Source organism: Sycon ciliatum, chromosome 1 (genome assembly GCF_964019385.1).
Source record: "Sycon ciliatum chromosome 1, ocSycCili1.1, whole genome shotgun sequence".
Lineage (NCBI taxonomy): Eukaryota > Metazoa > Porifera > Calcarea > Leucosolenida > Sycettidae > Sycon > Sycon ciliatum.
In genome coordinates, this window is record NC_088643.1 from 37,199,428 (window position 1) to 37,220,080 (window position 20,653).

Here is a 20,653-nt window from a genome sequence, read left to right on the forward strand (position 1 = left end):
ATACACACACACACACACACACACACACACACACACACAGGCCATTATGCCATTGGACCACTAGTCTCAGACTCTGCAGATTAGCAACACTACAAGCTAGGCTATAATTACAGTGTGGCTTTGACAAAACCTAACCACTATTAAAGGGGAAGTTAAGCCTAAAATCAAATTTTCACCAGTTGTAGTCTTCGGGGTGCTGAGTCGAATGGTCGTGGTCCGAGGAAGCTGAGATGCTCCCTTCCTCCTATATTCCCAATCGAACTCGCGCACTTCCACTGAAACTGGGTGACTGCGCCCTACTAGATGGGGATTTGTATGCAAAATGTCACTAAAAGCGCCATTTCGTTCTTATAAAAGCACGGATGACCGCGATTGGCCCATATGTTGTAGTCTTTTGGACGCTGAGTCGACTGGTTTTGGTCCGAAAAGGCTGCGATGTTCCTCCTTTATTCCCAATCGAACATGGTTGAACAAGCGGTCACATACTCCTGCGTACACCAGTCACCTGGTCACCGTGCCTGCAGGGTACAAGTTACAGCCTGTTTGACCTTTTTTGGGGTGCAGTCCTGTCCCTTGAGTTGAACTCGAGTTGAACCTTGGTGTGAAAGTTGTCGCCTGCTGGCGCGGTGACCAGGTGACTTGGGCACGCAGGAGCACGTGACCGCTTGTTCAACCATGTTCGATTGGGAATGAACGCTGCATGGCAGCATTCTCGGACCAAAACCAGTCGACTGGAGTATAACGAGTGCAGAGAAGTCTGCACAATAATAAACAAGAGTTAGTTAGTGACCGCGCAAGAAGCAAGGTCCAGCTTACGTGACACCTTGCTGCTATCCCACTTTTGGTTGGACTTGTTTAGCAGTTTCAGTTTGCTGATGAGCTTTACGATGTCAGCATCTTTGAGCGACGATGCTGGCAGCTTGGTGAAAGGCAATTCAGTTGATAGCACTTGCAGCATCTCCTCTGCGATCAAGAAACCGGAAAAAAGACACATGAATACAGGGATGGTTTACACACAACACCAGTAACCATGGTAACGAGTGATCCAGCATTGAAAACAGTGGTTTACACACAACACCAGTAACGAGTGATCCAGCATTGAAAACAGTGGTTTACACACAACACCAGTAACGAGTGATCCAGCATTGAAAACAGTGGTTTACACACAACACCAGTAACGAGTGATCCAGCATTGAAAACAGTGGTTTACACACAACACCAGTAACGAGTGATCCAGCATTGAAAACAGTGGTTTACACACAACACCAGTAACGAGTGATCCAACATTGAAAACAGTGGTTTACACACAACACCAGTAACGAGTGATCCAGCATTGAAAACAGTGGTTTACACACAACACCAGTAACGAGTGATCCAGCATTGAAAACAGTGGTTTACACACAACACCAGTAACGAGTGATCCAGCATTGAAAACAGTGGTTTACACACAACACCAGTAACGAGTGATCCAACATTGAAAACAGTGGTTTACACACAACACCAGTAACGAGTGATCCAGCATTGAAAACAGTGGTTAACACACAACACCAGTAACGAGTGATCCAGCATTGAAAACAGTGGTTTACACACAACACCAGTAACGAGTGATCCAGCATTGAAAACAGTGGTTTACACACAACACCAGTAACGAGTGATCCAGCATTGAAAACAGTGGTTTACACACAACACCAGTAACGAGTGATCCAGCATTGAAAACAGTGGTTTACACACAACACCAGTAACGAGTGATCCAGCATTGAAAACAGTGGTTTACACACAACACCAGTAACGAGTGATCCAGCATTGAAAACAGTGGTTTACACACAACACCAGTAACGAGTGATCCAGCATTGAAAACAGTGCTTCAAAGTACAAATGCTGATAATTACTGCAAAGTACCGCCGACACCCTCCCCCCACCCAAAGTTTTTACCTGCAAAGCCACAACAAAGGTGTCGGTACGGTGCATGCAATACACTGTTGTACGCAACACACCACACACACACACACGCACACACACAGACACGCACACACACACACAGACACACAGACACACAGACACACAGACACACACACACACACACACACACACACACACACACACACACACACACACACACACACACACACACACACATACACACACACACATACACACACACACACACACACACATACACACATACACACACACACATACACACACACACCATGTACCATGTATACGCCCGTCGCAAGAGAAGCACGCAAGTCTGCAAATACACGCATGCATAAACGGATGCACGCACGAACACACGCACCCACCCACCACCACCACCAGTTCAGGCATTGCACTGGATGAGAACGGTGCTCGGGCCAGCACGGCAAGCCTAACCCTGTGCCCCCGGTTACGTTGCTGTTACGTTGTTGTAAATCGTACTGTACCTGACAGGCTTGATCCACTTTCCGCCCTTTGCCGTAAAACCAGGCAGACAGCAACAGCGTGTGAGCGCGCATGCATGTGTGTCTGTGTGTGTGTGTGTGGGGGGGGGGGGGGGGGGTCAACGGTACTTCACAAAGCAGCAATGAAGGTACATGTACATGACTGTATCAGTACACGAAGAGCACCATCTGCCATCCTCCATACAATATTCCTCCCATCCCGTCTTGGCCTGACAGAGAGCCAGAGACTAGCAGAGAGGTACAGTATACCTTGACCTGAACATCAGACTTACCAGTAAGCGTTTGAGCAATTTCAGGTGTCCATGATCTGCCGTAGAGTACTTGTGTCACAGCAAGGGCAACCTCATAATGGCGTTCTTTTACAGTGTACCACCGGCATAGGTAACAACACACACACAAACACACAAACACACACACACACATACACACACACAAACGTGTATTTTACAGGTACGAGTAACAGACATGTCAACACCTAGTACACTTTGTATAACGTATACACACCATATGCAGGCAGGCATAGTGGGATGGTCTAAGACCATGATTGAGAAACAGAGGGTACCAGGTTCAAGTCCTGCTTGGAAGCGGAAGGAATTTTTCCAGCCGTGCTGCGACCTACAGTTAATTGGGAACTCGTGGCCTGGCACGAGGGTAACATGGATGCAGCTAATGGGATTTCGGTCTTTGACCACTTGGTGGTGGGTCTGATCTACTCACCTCCCACCGTTTAGGCGCTGCATCTGCGCCTTTGATCCTAGAGGGTGGTGGCGTTCCCACGGCGGATGCGGAAAACTCGGCTTTCAGCCGAGTCTCACGCGAACCGTGAAATTTATTATTTATTATACACACCAAGCTGTGTTGTAATGCCCAATACAGCAGTACCAGTACTTGCACAAGAACTGCCAGGAAGCTGGCAAGGGCAGTAATCATTGGCAATGATCACCACCGCATACAGTAGTCTCATCAAACAGCTGCAAGAACACCGTGAGCTGCAAGAAAGTGCTGGCAAGGGAAGCGCCGCCGAAGAAAGCGCTACAGAAGAACGTGTTATCCTAGGAAATCAATAAAATCATGAAACGAACTTTCCAATTTGGGAGCTGAAATCTAGGCTCTGGAGATCTACGTGAAACACACAGCGCAGTCAATGATCACATCTGTGCACGTGACTGACTACACTGCACAATGTAAGTGAAAAGACACGAGAAAGTTCAGTTCACGTCCTTGGCCAGTTTCGTATTCAGAACTTTAGTTGGAAAGTACGGGAAAGTGTTTTTTAAAAAATCTTTTTCATTTTGGAGAAACTCCTCCGTGCATAGTGTGCTCAGCTCTGCTCACTCACTAAGAATTCGTTTGTCACTCACTAAGCACGGTAACAGATGACCACTTGACTGCGGATCACTGAGCGGCTGCAAAGAATCCTCCTAAGGCGACCGACCTGAACTTACCACCATGTACAACGTTGATCATTTCCTTGCCAAGCAGCGTCTGGCGCACCCATGGAGTTTTATCAATCTAAACAGCATAGATGTATCGAGTATGCACAGACACAACACACAAACACATGCACAGCTATAGAGATTAGATGTAGGGCCAAGAGTACATAACCCCCCAGAGTGTGCAACGGCTGATCCAGCTCTGCATAGGGTCTTGGTCGAGCGTAGTCGGATCTTCTGGTGTCATGCGCACACTTCACACCAGCGCAAGGCCGGTCTCGAGACAGGGCACCGTTGTTTTTGATCCAATAGTACCTGCGACTCCCCGGGTTCCCCTCAGTTGTGTTACGGGTTATGTACTCTTGGTAGGACCAGTACACATGCATTTGGCAGAACAAAACGCTCCAACCACAAAAGCAATAATGAAGTATTTTTGAGTATCCACTGACAGAATAGTTCAACAATTCTTGAGGTTGTGTCACTCCAGCAGCCCAAACCGGATATTAAACCCTGAATTTTTCGCGCAAGAACGATATGTTTATACCTTATTATGGGGATGGGGTGGGTGGAATGTGCATCCATGCTCACCCATATCCATGCATTACATTGAGTGCCAATGGGTGTGAGTGAAAATATATTCTGACCGAAAGTCACAATGCCTCGTAGCTTTCATTGACTAAACTTTCTTCTCCTGCAGCATATCAACGGCACTGAATTTATATTTTATAATCTTTGGGCCTGCCAACATAGAGCATCCACCGAGGCACGGGCCGGTACCATGGCTGCTTCACTCGGCAATGGCGGGACGATGATGATGCACGCCTCGCGAGAAACTCAACTGCTGTTCAAGCGGATATAAGCACAATGTCCGCCATCTAGCTTGCGATGAAACCACACTAAGCTAAAGGAGTTACACACGTTGATAGGCAGACCAGCTGTGCACACTGCGCACACTGCGCTGTGCGCTGATCTTGGCCAGATCATAGAACAATGTTAGCAAGAACACCCACACATACGGGTACACCAACACATACAGGTACACCGACGACACAGTAGTAACTTACCCTATTCTCTCTTGCTATTCGCCGAATCTCCTTTACTGGCAGAAAGGACAAGAGGTTGACATACTGGTCCATTACGGAATCCTCCAGCACAACAAAGAACTGAAAAAACAAAAAAACAAATCACAATAGTAGTCTTGCATAAGAAAATTGTCAAACAAGCAGCCTTGGCAGCAGCAGTAGCGGCAACAGCAGCAGCAGTAGCGGCAACAGCAGCAGCAGCAGCAAGATCAACACAAATGGCAACAACACCAGCGGCCGCAAAGACAACATCACCAGTGGCTGTAAAGACAACATCACCAGCGGCCGCAAAGACAACATCACCAGTGGCTGTAAAGACAACATCACCAGCGGCCGCAAAGACAACATCACCAGCGGCCGCAAAGACAACATCACCAGCGGCCGTAAAGACAACATCACCAGCGGCCGTAAAGACAACATCACCAGCGGCCGCAAAGACAACAACACCAGCGGCCGCAAAGACAACATCACCAGCGGCTGTGAAGACAACATCACCAGTGGCCGCAAAAACATCACCAGCGGCCGCAAAGACAACATCACCAGCGGCCGCAAAGACAACATCATCAGTGGCTGTAAAGACAACATCACCAGCGGCCGTAACGACAACATCACCAGCGGCCGTAAAGACAACATCACCAGCAGCTGTAAAGACAACATCACCAGGGGCCGCAAAGACAACATCACCAGCGGCTGTAAAGACAACATCACCAGCTGCCGTAAAGACAACATCACCAGCGGCCGCAAAGACAACATCACCAGCGGCCGTAAAGACAACATCAGCAGCGGCCGCAAAGACAACATCAGCAGCGGCCACAAAGACAACATCACCAGCGGCCGTAAAGACAACATCACCAGCGGCCGCAAAGACAACATCACCAGCGGCCGCAAAGACAACATCACCAGCGGCCGTAAAGACAACATCGCCAGCGGCCGTAAAGACAACATCACCAGCGGCCGCAAAGACAACATCAGCAGCGGCCACAAAGACAACATCACCAGCGGCCGTAAAGACAACATCACCAGCGGCCGCAAAGACAACATCACCAGCGGCCGCAAAGACAACATCACCAGCGGCCGTAAAGACAACATCACCAGCGGCCGCAAAGACAACATCACCAGCGGCCACAAAGACAACATCATCAGCGGCCGTAAAGACAACATCACCAGCGGCCGTAAAGACAACATCACCAGCGGCCGCAAAGACAACATCACCAGCGGCCGTAAAGACAACATCACCAGCGGCCGTAAAGACAACATTACCAGCGGCCGTAAAGACAACATCACCAGCGCGCTAGCGGCGGTAAAGACAACATCACCACCCCACACAAATACAAACGGCTAAGAATGACTATCTATACATGTACAAACGTACATACTTTACCCAGGGCGCAGAGTCCCTACATGTCCTCTTACACACTTTACCTGATAGAGTTGGAATGGCGTGGTTTTCTCCTCATTTAACCAGGGTGCAGTGCCACTACTCTTGCTTAGCTTTGTTCCATTCGCGTTTGTGATCAATGGTAACGTCATGCCTTGCCATATACAACAACAGAGAGCACACATACACACACCATATGACCATTTGACCATCACCAGAGGCGATGATAGCGATGCTACAGCAAAAGCCATAGCAGCTTGTGCTGGGATTGCACCATTCAACAGATTGCAAGGCTGAAGAATTGACCACCACTATTCAGCCAGGTCTACACCACACAGCTACGAAGTGGCTTTTTCTGGCCAGTGAATCCCTACTTTTTGGTCTTTTTGGTCTTTTTCATATTTTTTTCCCGCACACACACCACACCACATACTACGGCATGCACTGGCTGTTGGTAACCACCCAGCTAGGAGAATGAAAGAAAAGTCAGGAGTCTGAGAAAGAGAAGAAAGACGTGTGTGACCATAATCGTGGGGAATCGAACCCGCAACCTCTCGATTGGAAATCGCTGCACATACCACTGCACCATATGGGACACACACGCCCGCACGCGCACGCACGCATACATACACACACGCGCGCGCACGCACGCACGCACACACACACACATACACACACACACACATACACACACGAGTACATACATACGGTAACATACACAGAATGCACTGGCCAGGGTGAACCCTGGCTAGTACCTAACAATACATACATGTATTCACATTCCTTGTCACTCAAGTGCAATGTTCTCATTAGGGAGAATCCCAGACCCGGCCGTTCGCCTGCATCCACTTCTTTGCCATACAAGATCACAATAGGGAACGTGTGCAAGAGAATATTCCTCTGCGGACTGCATACATGTATTGAAAAAGACAGTTATAACTAGGCGAATCACCAGGCACAGTAGCAAACCTTACTTAGCCAAACAGGCTATACTGAAAAACGGCTAATTTTAGTGATATTTTAGCGATTTCAGCGAAAGGAGTGTTTTCGAACTTTGAAGTTGCGACTTCGGCGGTACTAGTGATGAAGTTAGACGTTCCAACGAGGAACACACGCTTCCTGCCAAACTTGACACTTGACTGACTCACGACTACCATCAGGAGCACATGAGGAGCACGTCGCACCTTCCACTCGCAAACCTGGAAGAAAGCACCACTCCCTGCTCAATACACAGTGTTTCGGGGAATTCACCCCTCATCAGTTGAGCTTGAGTAGGCTGAGGAAGATTGTGCCTGAAAAGCACCACTTATAGTGCTCTCCAGGCCAAACCATCACCAGGGATACAAACTTACAGAGACGCTTCGTTTCCAGCGCAACAAATACCTTGTGAAGCCCCATGTAGCAGCGTGAGTCAGAGTCGCTCATGGAGTTGTGCTAAACTCAAGCTCAACTGATATGAGGGGTGAATTCCCCGAAACACTGTGTATTGAGCAGGGAGTGGTGCTTTCTTGCAGGTTTGCCGAGTGGGAGGTGTGACGTGCTCCTCGTGTGCTCTGGATGGCAGTCGTGAGTCAGTCAAGTGTCAAGTTCGGCAGGAAGCGTGTATTTCTCGTAGGAGTGTTTCGCTAAAGTTTTGCCGCGCCAATCAAAATTCTGCATGTACAGTACTGTGTGGTCATCGTTTTTCAAGTTTTTTGTAACTCCCAAACCCATAGCGCTAAACCATTTCATCGCGAATTGGTCTAGATTCAGAAAACGCTAAAAAATTACCCGCTAAAATTAGCAGTTCTCCAGTAAACTAGAATAAATAATGGTGGCGCAAACAAACCTGACAAAATGGCAGTAAACACAAGCCTGCCTACACAACGCTCTCTAAGCTGCAAAGTTCTGGAAAGAGCACTCCATCGGTCACCACCATCATCAGTTTGAGTGTATGGTGTGTGCGTTAACTGCCATTTCGCCAGCTGTGTGCGCGTGTGTGTGCTTACTACCATTTCGCCAGCTGTCTGTGTGCGTGCGCGCGCGTGCATGCGCGTTTGTGTGTGTAGCGAGCTGTGGCACGGGCTGTTCGAGAGGCCAAGGCAAGGTGGATTGAGTCGGTATCGCACAAGGCGGAAAGGTGTAAAATTGGCAGTGGATCTTAGTAGCGCTGCATCCGGAAGTTGCAGACCTGCCACGCCGATCGACAACCCACACATGAAACATCAGCAGCACATGAAGATAGTGCGCTCCTGACAGACTCCGCTGATATCCAGGATCGGCTATTCAGACACTTCGGCGATGTCTTGAATGTCGAGAGTCAGTACAACCCAGCTGTCATGACAACGATTCCGGATGAGCCACTGTGAACCGAGCTGGATGATCCCCCAACTAAGGCAGAGATGCTTGTGGTGATGCGCTCCATGAGGGTTGGAAAGTCCGGTAGGGAATCTAGCATTCTTCCGGAAATGATCATCTCGGGTGGTGAGGAGCTTCATGATCGTCTGATTCCGCTCGTGCATCTGGTGTGGGATGAGGCATCGGTTGTGGCTGAATGGCGGGATGCCATCTTTGTTCCAATACCCAAGAAAGGCAACTTGAGAGTTTGCGACATTCGAAGGGGTATCAGCCTATTGGATGTGGTTGGCAAGTTGTTTGCGCGAATTCTCCAGAACCGGTTGCAGACCACCTCGGAGAATGTGCTCCCCGGGCCATAGTCCGGTTTTCGCAAGAGCAGAGGGTGCGCAGACATGATCTTTGTTGCCAGGCAGTTTATCGAGAAGTCTTACGAACATGACTCTCCGTTGTATGCTCTCTTTGTCGACCTGAGAAAGGTATACGACTCGATCCCTCGTCCAGCCCTGTGGTGTTTGCTGCCGGGTGTCCCACCCGTGCTCCCCCCGGATCCTGATCTTGGCTTGTCCGCTGCGCATGCGGAAGGGTCTGCCGTCGTCCCGGGGATCTCAAGTGCCACGCGCAGCACTGCAAAAGCTAGCAGATAGTCCCTTCGCTATCATTGCTGTCGGCAATGAGCATGTTCGAGGTTCAAGGTGCGTGTGTGCACGCGCGCATGCACGCGCACGCGTGTATGTGTGTGTGTGTGTGTGCGTGTGTGTTTACCACCATTCTCTACTCTACATTACCGTAAAGCCCGTGTATAGGCCCCGGGCGTATAGAATAGCAGCCTCGATTTCCTGGGAGTATACAAGGGCACAGGCGTAATTTTGGAACCGGGCGTATACTTGGAATAGGGATAGCAGTTAGTATTGGGTATCTGTACCTGTACATGTACTGGTGTTGCTGGCATGGCTGGGCGTATACTGTAAACCGGGAAACTTTCGCGAGCGGATAATTTTCGCGAGTTTCGCGATCACCGCCAAAACGCGAATTTGAATCGCCGCAAACTGAAGAATTGGAACGGAAGTACATGTACTAGTACCACCTGAACAGATCAAATCGCTAAAATTTCCCGTCGCTAACTGGGGCGTTTTTTCAAAACGCTAAAGTTGCACGCCGCAAAAGTTTCCCGGTTTACAGTACATGGGTATGGGCGCTATTTTGAAACAAAAGTGTTGACTTCCCCTGACTGGGCGTGTACATGGAGGGTGGGCGTAATTTCGAGCGGGCGTATACAGGGGCTTTTACGGTATTATATGATGCTCCAACGGAGTCTTCAAACAGGTTCTAACTCAATCAAATACACGTATTGCAGTTTACGCATCACAATGTTGTCTGTAAACTAGCATGTCTGCTTGCAAACTACATCTGTATCTACATGTGCCCTGGGCTCTGTTCTTACTACATGTATGAACAGTGGATATATACATGACTGTGTTCCATACTTCCTTCTTACCATGTACAGTGGCACTGCATTGCTTTTTGATTATGTCAACACCACTGAGAATATTCGGCCATTGGTCACTACCACCAATCTGCGACAATGACAAGAAAACCACCAAAACGGTCACAGCGAGGGGCTTTTTTAATACAAGAAAAACAAGTCGGCAACTCCACAGTCAACGCAAACACAGTCAGAAACATAGCAGCAGCAGCAGCAGCAGCACCAGCGGCAGCAGCACCAGCGGCGGTGGCAGGAGAAATGAGAAATGAACAACGCTTACCTGTAGGTTGCAGCCATACAGCTTGTGCAATTGCAAAAAGTCGGTGCCTTGGAACATCTGATAAGAAAACTCTTTCATGTTGAGTCCGCCACCTTGCAATCGAGTCTGTACACTGCAGTGGAAAGTAGGTAAATAAGTCGGACAGTGAGGAGAGTGAGGAGAGTGAGGAGAGTGATGCCATGAAAGTGAAAATAGGAGCAGCAGCATCTGACCACTTCATTAACCAGAGATTCACAGCAGCATTTGACCACTTCATTAACCAGAGATTCTAGTATTTACTTTTACCAAGAGTACATAACCAAGAGTGTGCAACTCGACGATCCCCCAGCCCACGGCGGAATTTTATTATGACATCAGTCTTTGGCGGCAGTTTGGCTCACTGATGCCATCATGCGTAGCCAGAGATCAAAGTACAAATAATTTGTACATTACAGCTACGGTAGTCGAAGCAGAACAACGGACGATAGATCGATGTGTCTTGAACCTGACGAACTCTCACCGTATCTACAAAACAAGCGCGGGAAAGGATACCCACTTCATCATACTTCAGCCAAAGAATGACGCAATAAAAAAATTCCGCTGTGGGTGAACCCATCACAGCTCGAGATAGGAGTTGCACACTCTTGGTTATGTACTCTTGCTTTTACCTTAATGATGGGCCAGGCCCGAAAATTTGGTGGAGCATAGAGACCGTACGAGTCGTATTTGGAGTGTTGGACAGGGAGGTTTCATAGAACGTAATGTGTTCTGTGCTTGTACATTCACACATCGTATAGGTGCACACTGTACATGCAGTGTTACATGACAAGTTACAACCCACACCGGTGTATTGAAATCTCTGCTTCCAGCATGCTCTTAAATTTTGACTACTTTCTAGCCTCTAGCCTAGGTCTTTGCCAGCCCACTCTTCAGCACCGCCGAATACTCCTGTAGTTATGAACAAAAATATAGCCGGTATGCTAACAATAAATCAATGTCAACAACTCTCTTTCTCTCTCTCTCTCTCTCTCTCTCTCTCTCTCTCTCTCTCTCTCTCTCTCTCTCTCTCTCTCCTGTCCCCTGCCCTACTGCACAGCAATACATTGTACAAGTACCCATACTCACAATTCTCTGCCAAGTAGTGTGGAGACACGGACGTCGGACGCATACTTGCTGAAGAACTCCAGCACTGGCATATCCTTGTACCAGTCGAGGTTATTCACAACTCTAACAAAGGGTAGAGAAACATATGTGCAGCGTATGAAATGATGTACACACCAAACAGCACCAGCAACAACAACAGCAGCAGCAGCAGCAGCGGCGGCGGGAACAACAAAAGCAGCAGGAACAACAGCAGCAGCAGGAACTACAGCAACAGCAGCAGGAACAACAACAGCAACAGCAGCAGCAGCAGCAGCAGCAGCAGGAACCACAGCAGGAACAGCAGGAATAACAGCAACAGCAACAACACACTCTAGCCAGTGCGTGAGCAGTGACACAAGGTGGGAGTGGCACACTCTGCCAACTAGTGGCACACTCACAATACTACGTAACATTACAAGCACACTGAGCAGACCAGGCTCAGCATGTTGCACTGTATTTCTCAGCAGACAGGCAAGACACGCAAGACAGCTATGCAACATAACACCACAAGCTCGCGTTGGTGGTAAACCAAAGAATGGTTGTGACTCCTAACTCCATGGCATTGTACCAATCAGAACGACAGCACTGACAAGAATAAGGAGGGTGCTTACAAATATACTGGGGGGGGGGTGGGAAGGAAATTGCAATTAAAGTCTTAGCACAGTGCGTGTCGAAAGGGTTGCATTAATGGGGATATGCATGGCAGGAAAGAGGTGATTGATCATGGGTGCGATACTGCAATAGGTGGTCACTTTCAGCGCAGCACGCATGAAACCCAGCAGCAAGAGATCATGGTGGGAAGTAGCAAGGTGAAATACGTGGGCGATGACGCGACAAGCACAATGTCATATAACCACACACACAATGTCCCCCCCCCCCCTTCCCCACACACACAATGCCCCCCCCCCCCCCCCCCACACACACACAATGTTCTCTCCCCACCCCAAACACACACACACACAATGTTCTCCCCCCCCCCCCCCCACACACACACAATGCTCCCCCCCCCCCCCACACACACAATGCCCCCCTCCCCCCCACACACACAATGCTCCCCCCCCCCCCTCCCCCACACACGCAATGATCTCTCTCCTCTCCCCACACACACACACATGCCTACACCTTTCTCAGCATTGCAGTGCAGCTAGTCGAAAGGCTTCACACTCTTCCGTCCCCGTTCTGAGTTTGGACACCTTTGATCCCAGATTTCAGTTTGTTATTTGTTAAAGGGGAAGTTAAGGCAAAAATTAAAATTTCACCAGTTGTAGTCTTCGGGGTGCTGAGTCGAATGGTCGTGGTCCGAGGAAGCTGAGACGCTCCCTTCCTACTTGAATCCCAATCGAACTCGCGCACTTCCACCGAAACTGGGTGACTGCGCCCTACTAGATGGGGATTGTATGCAAAATGTCACTAAAAGCGCCATTTCGCTCTTATAAAAGTATGGATGACCGCGATTGGCCCATATGTTGTAGTCTTTTGGACGCTGAGTCGATTGGTTTTGGTCCGAAAAGGCTGCGATGCAGCGTTCCTCCTTTATTTCCAATCGAACATGATAGAACAAGCGGCCACGTGCTCCTGCGTACACCAGTCACCTGGTCACCGCGCCTGCAGGGTACAACTTACTAGCCTGTTTGACCTTTTTTGGGTGCAGTCCTGTCACTCGAGTTGAACTCGAGTTGAACCTTGGTGTGAAAGTTGTCGCCTGCTGGCGTGGTGACCAGGTGATTTGGGCACCCAGGAGCACGTGACCGCTTGTTCAACCATGTTCGATTGGGAATAAAGGAGGAACGCTGCATTGCAGCCTTTTCGGACCAAAACCAGTCGACTCAGCATCCAAAATAGTACAACATATGGGCCAATCGCGGTCATCCGTGCTTTTATAAGAACGAAATGGCGCTTTTAGTGACATTTTGCATACAAATCCCCATCTAGTAGGGCGCAGTCACCCAGTTTTGGTGGAAGTGCGCGAGTTCGATTGGGATTCAAGTAGGAAGGGAGCGTCTCAGCTTTCTCGGACCAAGACCATTCGACTCAGCACCCCGAAGACTACAACTGGTGAAATTTTAATGTTTGCCTTAACTTCCCCTTTAATGTTCTCTTGTGATCTCCGGGGAAAACTAAACAACTGTCCATGTCAGAACTACTCTGGACAATCAGGGTCCGTCATGACCACTGTCATGTCGTTGCTGAGCTTGAAAACGAGATAAGGGGCATTGTGGATACAGATATAAGTACTGGTAGCTCTGCCACAGAACTTCCAAAATGTTGAGGTGAGCGAAGTCCCTTGCAAGTTTACCTACCTACGCATACCAACGTCAGGAGTCGATGACCGGAGCAAGCAAGATCAAGATGGGTAGAGTACTCTTTCTGGTTGATGTCACAGGTACCTGCCCTCGTGCAAAGTTCGCTTTCTTTCTCACAAAAGAGGACTCTGACTTTGAATGCTTTCTTTCTCACAGTAGAGGAGTCTGACTTTGAATGCTTTCTTTCTCACAGTAGAGGAGTCTGACTTTGAATGCTTTCTTTCTCACAGTAGAGGAGTCTGACTTTGAATGCTTTCTTTCTCACAGTAGAGGAGTCTGACTTTGAATGCTTTCTTTCTCACAGTAGAGGACTCTGACTTTGAATGCTTTCTTTCTCACAGTAGAGGACTCTGACTTTGAATGCTTTCTTTCTCACAGTAGAGGACTCTGACTTTGAATGCTTTCTTTCTCACAGTAGAGGACTCTGACTTTGAATGCTTTCTTTCTCACAGTAGAGGAGTCTGACTTTGAATGCTTTGATACTTTGGGCCGGTTTAAAACATTCTTTGCCGTTCAATGGACTTCTTCATTGCGATCGGTTCAACCAGTAACTTTGAGCTTTGCTGACGAGACCTGACAAGGTGGAAACAGCTAGCTGTCGGAAGATCGAGCAAGCAAGATCATACACTCTGTACTCTAGCTGTGCATCGAGCAAGCAAGATCATGCACTCTGTACTCTAGCTGTGCCTGTCTGCGGCGGTGCTCGCGTATGGCAAATGCTGAATTATGGTAACTCAACCTCACATCGGTCAGCGGACAAGACTTTTGTGTGCACCCATCCATCCGCAGAAGAAAAGAAACACAACATATTAGTGGACAGTTAGTCAGAACTCGCAACATTTTGTCCTTCCTTTTATCCAACAAAAAGCATTTGACAATTTTGGTCTGGCAGCTGTTGGACCGGTTGCACTGCATGCAACAGCGGTCCAAGTTTACAAAGCACACACAATCATAATTACCTCATTTCCGCCTGGTTCTGCCGGTTCTTCTCGAAAAACTGCTCCAGCCATGCCATGAGAGACTCGGTGTTGCTAACTATTACCTCCCTTTCCATGGGGCTGCGGTCGGCAACTTGATCACTCGGGTCCCCAACGATGGCTGTGGCACCACCAACCTGGACATACACACAAGATAAAAAAAATAAAAAATAAAGTTCATAATAGCGCTGTCATTGTGTCCTCCTTTAATACTAGGGCTGAAACGATTATACCGAATAATCGAGTACTCGTTTGATAACTCTAACGATAGAGCAACCGTTTAGATTACCGATTACGATTATTTTGCGTTTTTTAAATTTTTTATTTCTTATACGCGCAGTGCATGCAGCGCAGAGTATAATATGATGATGCCTAGCTCCCGCTTCCCAGTCTGCCTTTGGAGCAGGGAGTAGTACTACTCCCTGCTTTGGAGTACAATTTGTACCAGTGCCCAGCCGTAATGGTGCTCGCCTTGCTTGAATCATGTGTACTCAGTGTGCACAAACGTTAGGTAATACTTGTAAGAACTTAGGAAGAAGTATTTGTTGTTACCAACCACACAAGCCGACCTGTTTGGGAGCTATTACGCGTTGTATTACCAGGAGATAGGCAACAATTGCCGCATACAATATGCAATATTCTGGTCCAATGCCAGAGCTAGTATTGCAAGCGCCGCTGTGCGTTAGTATGGCCAATGCCGACACTAACTGGGGCAACAATTGCCCGGCGAGAATTCAGACGTGTCAATACACGAGCATGCAGTAGGGATGCACTTGTGGGCGAATGTAGGCGCACTTGGCTCAATGCCGGCCTGACCCACGATCCCTACTGTTGAATTCAGATGTGTCAATACACGAGCATGCAGTAGGGATGCACTTGTGGGCGAATGTAGGCGCACTTGGCTCAATGCCGGCCTGACCCACGATCCCTACTGTTCTCCCTTACGGGATGGCTTAAAGGATGCACTTGTGAGCGAATATAGGCGCACTTGGCTCAATGCCGGCCTGACTCACGATCCTTACTGTTCTCCCTTTCGGGATGGGATGGTTTCGAATGGAATGCTAGTGAGAGATGATGGGGTGGGTGGTGGTGATCAGAAACTGGCCGCGATAGTCAAACAATTTGACCGTCAGCACAGCAAAGCGAAGAGCAAGAAACAACAGCATGGCGAATTGGAGTAATGCGCATGCTCCGCACAGTCCCGTGCGGAAACGCGGGAATTCGGAGTGCATGCATGTTATGCATGTACAAGTGTTGCTTATGGCAAGGATGTTGGTGTGTTGCTAACTCCACTTACCGTGACATGCACGGAAACTTATATTTATGTGACATCAAATTTTCATACTGGCTATCCAATGTATCCATTCCACGTTATGTTATTAACTACATGTCTTGGCAGTGTTATAAAACATTCCGCATCACTCTCAGCCATTGTTGGCTAGTTGTTGTCTGTAACGCTGCCCATTAGTAGACAATCATGCCACATAGCATTTTTGTGCAAAATTTTGTACATATTTCCACTTTTGGCCATTCCACGTACATATTCCAGGTGCGGCCTCTTAAAGATTATAATCGAATAATCGATCGTTATGATAAAGAGTAATCGATTGGGCTAAATGGATGATCGTTTCAGCCCTATTTAATACCTTACGAGAGGTACCTGGTTCAAGTCCTGCCTGGGAGCGGTTTTTCCAGCCGTGCTGCTACCCACAGTCAACTGGGAACTTGTGGCCAGGCACAAGGGGTACATGGATGCAGCTAATGGGGTCGTTTTCGGCACTTGTGCCAGTGGTTGTGAGACTTATCCACTCACCCCCACCGTTAGGCGCTGCATCTGCCGCTAGGATTTATCGGGTGTTAGCGGCCGTCGTGAGTTCCCTTCGGGAACGGACACGATAATTTACTTTTTTTTTTAATACCTTTAATACCTTGCTTGCTATTATTATTTCATTTGGTCTGATTTGTTCTTTAGTGCACCGGTGATTCCTGATGAGTAGTGTACGAAAACTAGTTCGAATCATTTTTTTCCCATCGTTCTTCCTTCCTACATGTGTTTCTCTTTCCTTTTGTATTGTTTTCGTATCGTTTCCCTCGCTTGACATTGTTTAATAAAGTAAGTCAATGTCATTTCAGCTAGTCCTCCTTGTTCAGATACTACAAGTAAGTACATCAAGTGCAAGATGATGACAGTGATGATGACAGTGATTCTGGATTGGCAGCTTGTGGTGGAACTGCACCACAGCAGAGCTTCTTTGGCTGCGGAGTGTACCACCCGTATGATCACAGTGCTTCTATGGCTGCAGAGTGTACCACCATTATGGCCCACAGTGCGGCCCTACCCTGTAATCTATTCCAGCAGATGTCTCTTTTCTGGCTGACATCTGAATGCAGATTCAACAAACGAATGTATAGACTAAAAGACAGAAACAGACAAGTTGCAAACACCGGTACACACACACACACACACATACACACACACACACACACACGCACACACAGTCACACACACACACACAAACACACAGTCGCACACACAGTCGCACACACACACACACACACAGACACACACAGACACACACGCATACACACACGCACACACACATACACACGCACACACACACATATACACACAGACACACACACAGACACAGACACACATACACACATGCATGCACACACACACACACACACACACACATACACACACACACACACACACATACACACACACATACACACACACATATACACACACATATACACACACACATATACATACACAACACAACACACACACACACACACACATACACACACACATACACACACACATATACACACACATACACACACATATACACACACACATATACATACACAACACACACACACACACACACACACACACACACACACACACACACACATACGCACACACACACACACACACACACACACACACACACACACACACACACACACACACACACACACACCTCAGACCTCAGACATGCCCATCGCGGGAGCGATGATAGCGAACAGCTATGTTAGACATAGCAACTTGTGCTGGGATTACACCATTCAACAGCTTGCAAGGCTGATGAATTGACCGCCACTATTTTTAGCCTGGTATCCACCACACAGCTGTTTGAAGTGACTTTTTCTGGCCGGAAATAGGGATTCACACACACACACACACACACACACACACACACACACACACACACACACACACACACACACACACACACACACACACACACACACACACTAAACTGACCAGCGCAATGATGTTGTGACCAGCCTCGTGGAATCGTAGCAGGGACAGTAGCAACGGCAAGTGACCGACGTGCAAACTGTCACCGGTTGGATCAAAACCACCGTACACCGTGATTGGCTGCCCGCTGACAAACAGATCCTGCATCTCACTACACATAGCAGCAGCAGCGGGAGCAGCAGCGGCGGCGGCGGCAGCAGCAGCGGCGGCGGCGGGAGCAGCAGCAGCAGAAACATCAACAAACCAACAGCGTATATCACAACTAAACCAGTACAGAAATGTTTCACGATACATGATTTAACAATACATGATATAACCATTTAGAAGATCTAGAGTTTCATCGTGATCTATCCCTATCTGACAGTTGTTACATGTTCCATATGATTATCATATTAGACTACAATAGCAACTTTGCAAAGGTTGCAAGTCCAAGGTGTGCACAATACATCATAAATATACTGTGAACTGCCTAAAGTCTGCGATGTTACTTTCACGAGAGGAGTAAATGCGAATATTAACCAGCATGAAATACAACTTGAACTGTGGGTGTTACCAAGAGTACATAACCAAGAGTGTGCAACTCCTATCTTGAGCTGCGATGGGTTCATCCACGGCGGAATTTTTTTATTGCGTCATTCTTCGGCAGAAGCATGACGAAGTGGGTATGCTTTCCCGCGCTTGATTTGTAGATACGGTGAGAGTTCGTCAGGTTCAAGACACATCGATCTATCGTCCGTTGTTCTGCTTCGACTACCGTAGCTGTAATGTACAAATCATTTGTACTTTGATCTCTGGCTACGCATGATGGCATCAGTGAGCCAAACCGCCGCCAAAAACTGATGTCATAAAAAAATTCCGCCGTGGGCTGGGGGATCGTCGAGTTGCACACTCTTGGTTATGTACTCTTGGTGGTACTGTATATGTGTGACCATAACGTTCCGCAAACTCGCTGCTTCCCATAAATCGTCAACAGTTAGTGTTGAGAGCATTGGCTGGTCTACAGACTACATATAGTGTTTTACAACAAATCCTGAAGCTATTGCCCAGTATGGGTGTGTATCCATGTAGAGCACTGTCGGGGTGCCGAAGAACAAAACCTTAGATCAGGCTAGAATTGTACCAGCTTGCAGGATACCTACATGTACATGGTGGCTCAACTATAATTATTAGACCGTTGGACATGAAAAAGAAGAAAGCCGTCGGCTGTAAGTTTGGATTCCCTGTTCTTCTGCACCAGACAGTGCTGTACTAATGAAAAAGAGTGGTGTACTAAGTATGCTGCCACCTTCATTACCATATACCAAACTGTAGCCCCACCCTAATACAATCACACATACACACATCTGCCTACCCCCCCCCCCCCCCCCCTACATAAACCACACACACTCGTGCACACACACACGCGCACGCTTCTGCCTAAGCCTCCCCATACAAACACATAAATCTGCCTACCCCCCCCCCCCCGGCACACACATGCACACGCACATGGGCACTTGTACTTGTTACCAGAAACTGATGATGGGAGTGTCCTCGGGACAGGGGATGAGGAAAAGGTGCAGAAACAGGATTAACGGTAGATCAGGGTATCCGTCCCGGGATCCCACTGCATTTACCCGCCTCGGGATCCAACGGCATTTATCCGTCCCGGGATCCGACTGCATTTACCCGTCCCGGGATCCCACTGCATTTACCCGTCCCGGGATGCCACTGCATTTACCCGTCCCGGAATCCGACGGCATTTACACGTCCCTTGACCACCGGGACCAGTTTTGATTAGTCCGGCCATACCGCCATACCGCCATACCGCAGCCTTTCATACAGTTTGTGTATGATACAGTGGGTACACGTGTGTTGGTGGCCAACAAGTTGGTTCGGTGATGACCTGCCCCTCCGGATCAGTTCCTACGAGCCTGCGGTCCCCAATGACGGCAACACGTGATAGTAGTACAGGCTGCTGCACCCTAGTGGATAAAAGTTTCACTAGTGCCGTTGAATACAAAAGTTAATAGTAGATTCATACAGACGCACATGCACGCGCGCACAAACACACACCGCACCACACATACACACACACCACACACACACATACACACACACACACACACACACACACACACACACACACACACACACACAAATCTTTTGTTTTTACTTTGATTCGCTGACCGAAAGACCACGTTCTCTGAGATCAACCAGCAAATCCTTCCCCGATATGAGGGTTGACGCGGATGCTTGGCCACTGGTACATGTCTCACGGGTCTTTGAGGCTGTGGCGTCAACGGACGTGGAAGCAGAGCACAGTGGTCTTGGCCAAAGACATTTGTTTATGTAATTAGGGCACGAGCGATGGTACGCCGTGGTCAGTAGGCGCCTGCAAGCGTGCGCCATTGGTACATCAATATATTCCTAATCTGCTTATTTCCCACTCCCGATATGTTCAGAAAGATACGCCGCGAACAAGAAAACACTATTACGATTGTCTGGCATACACTGGTGATACAGATGAGAAAGACAAACCATTGACGAATTTTGAAAACAAT

General features: G+C 48.2%; 1 protein-coding gene across 1 annotated transcript in view; it reads right to left on the reverse strand.

The window, feature by feature from the left end:
• The window catches only part of LOC135824119 (tyrosine--tRNA ligase-like), a 23,943-nt gene extending 3,299 nt beyond the window's left edge, over positions 1-20,644 (reverse strand). The window contains exons 1-11 of the mRNA XM_065336915.1: positions 20,266-20,644; positions 18,117-18,264; positions 14,819-14,973; positions 11,539-11,640; positions 10,435-10,546; positions 10,167-10,245; positions 6,379-6,488; positions 4,939-5,037; positions 3,887-3,953; positions 2,714-2,797; positions 817-963 (exon numbers count right to left, since the gene is read on the reverse strand). Of these exons, the coding sequence (XP_065192987.1) occupies positions 817-963; positions 2,714-2,797; positions 3,887-3,953; positions 4,939-5,037; positions 6,379-6,488; positions 10,167-10,245; positions 10,435-10,546; positions 11,539-11,640; positions 14,819-14,973; positions 18,117-18,264; positions 20,266-20,501 (1,339 nt within the window). The 5' untranslated portion in view covers positions 20,502-20,644. The remainder of the gene's footprint in view (positions 1-816; positions 964-2,713; positions 2,798-3,886; positions 3,954-4,938; positions 5,038-6,378; positions 6,489-10,166; positions 10,246-10,434; positions 10,547-11,538; positions 11,641-14,818; positions 14,974-18,116; positions 18,265-20,265) is intronic.
• Positions 20,645-20,653: the final 9 nt, after the last annotated feature.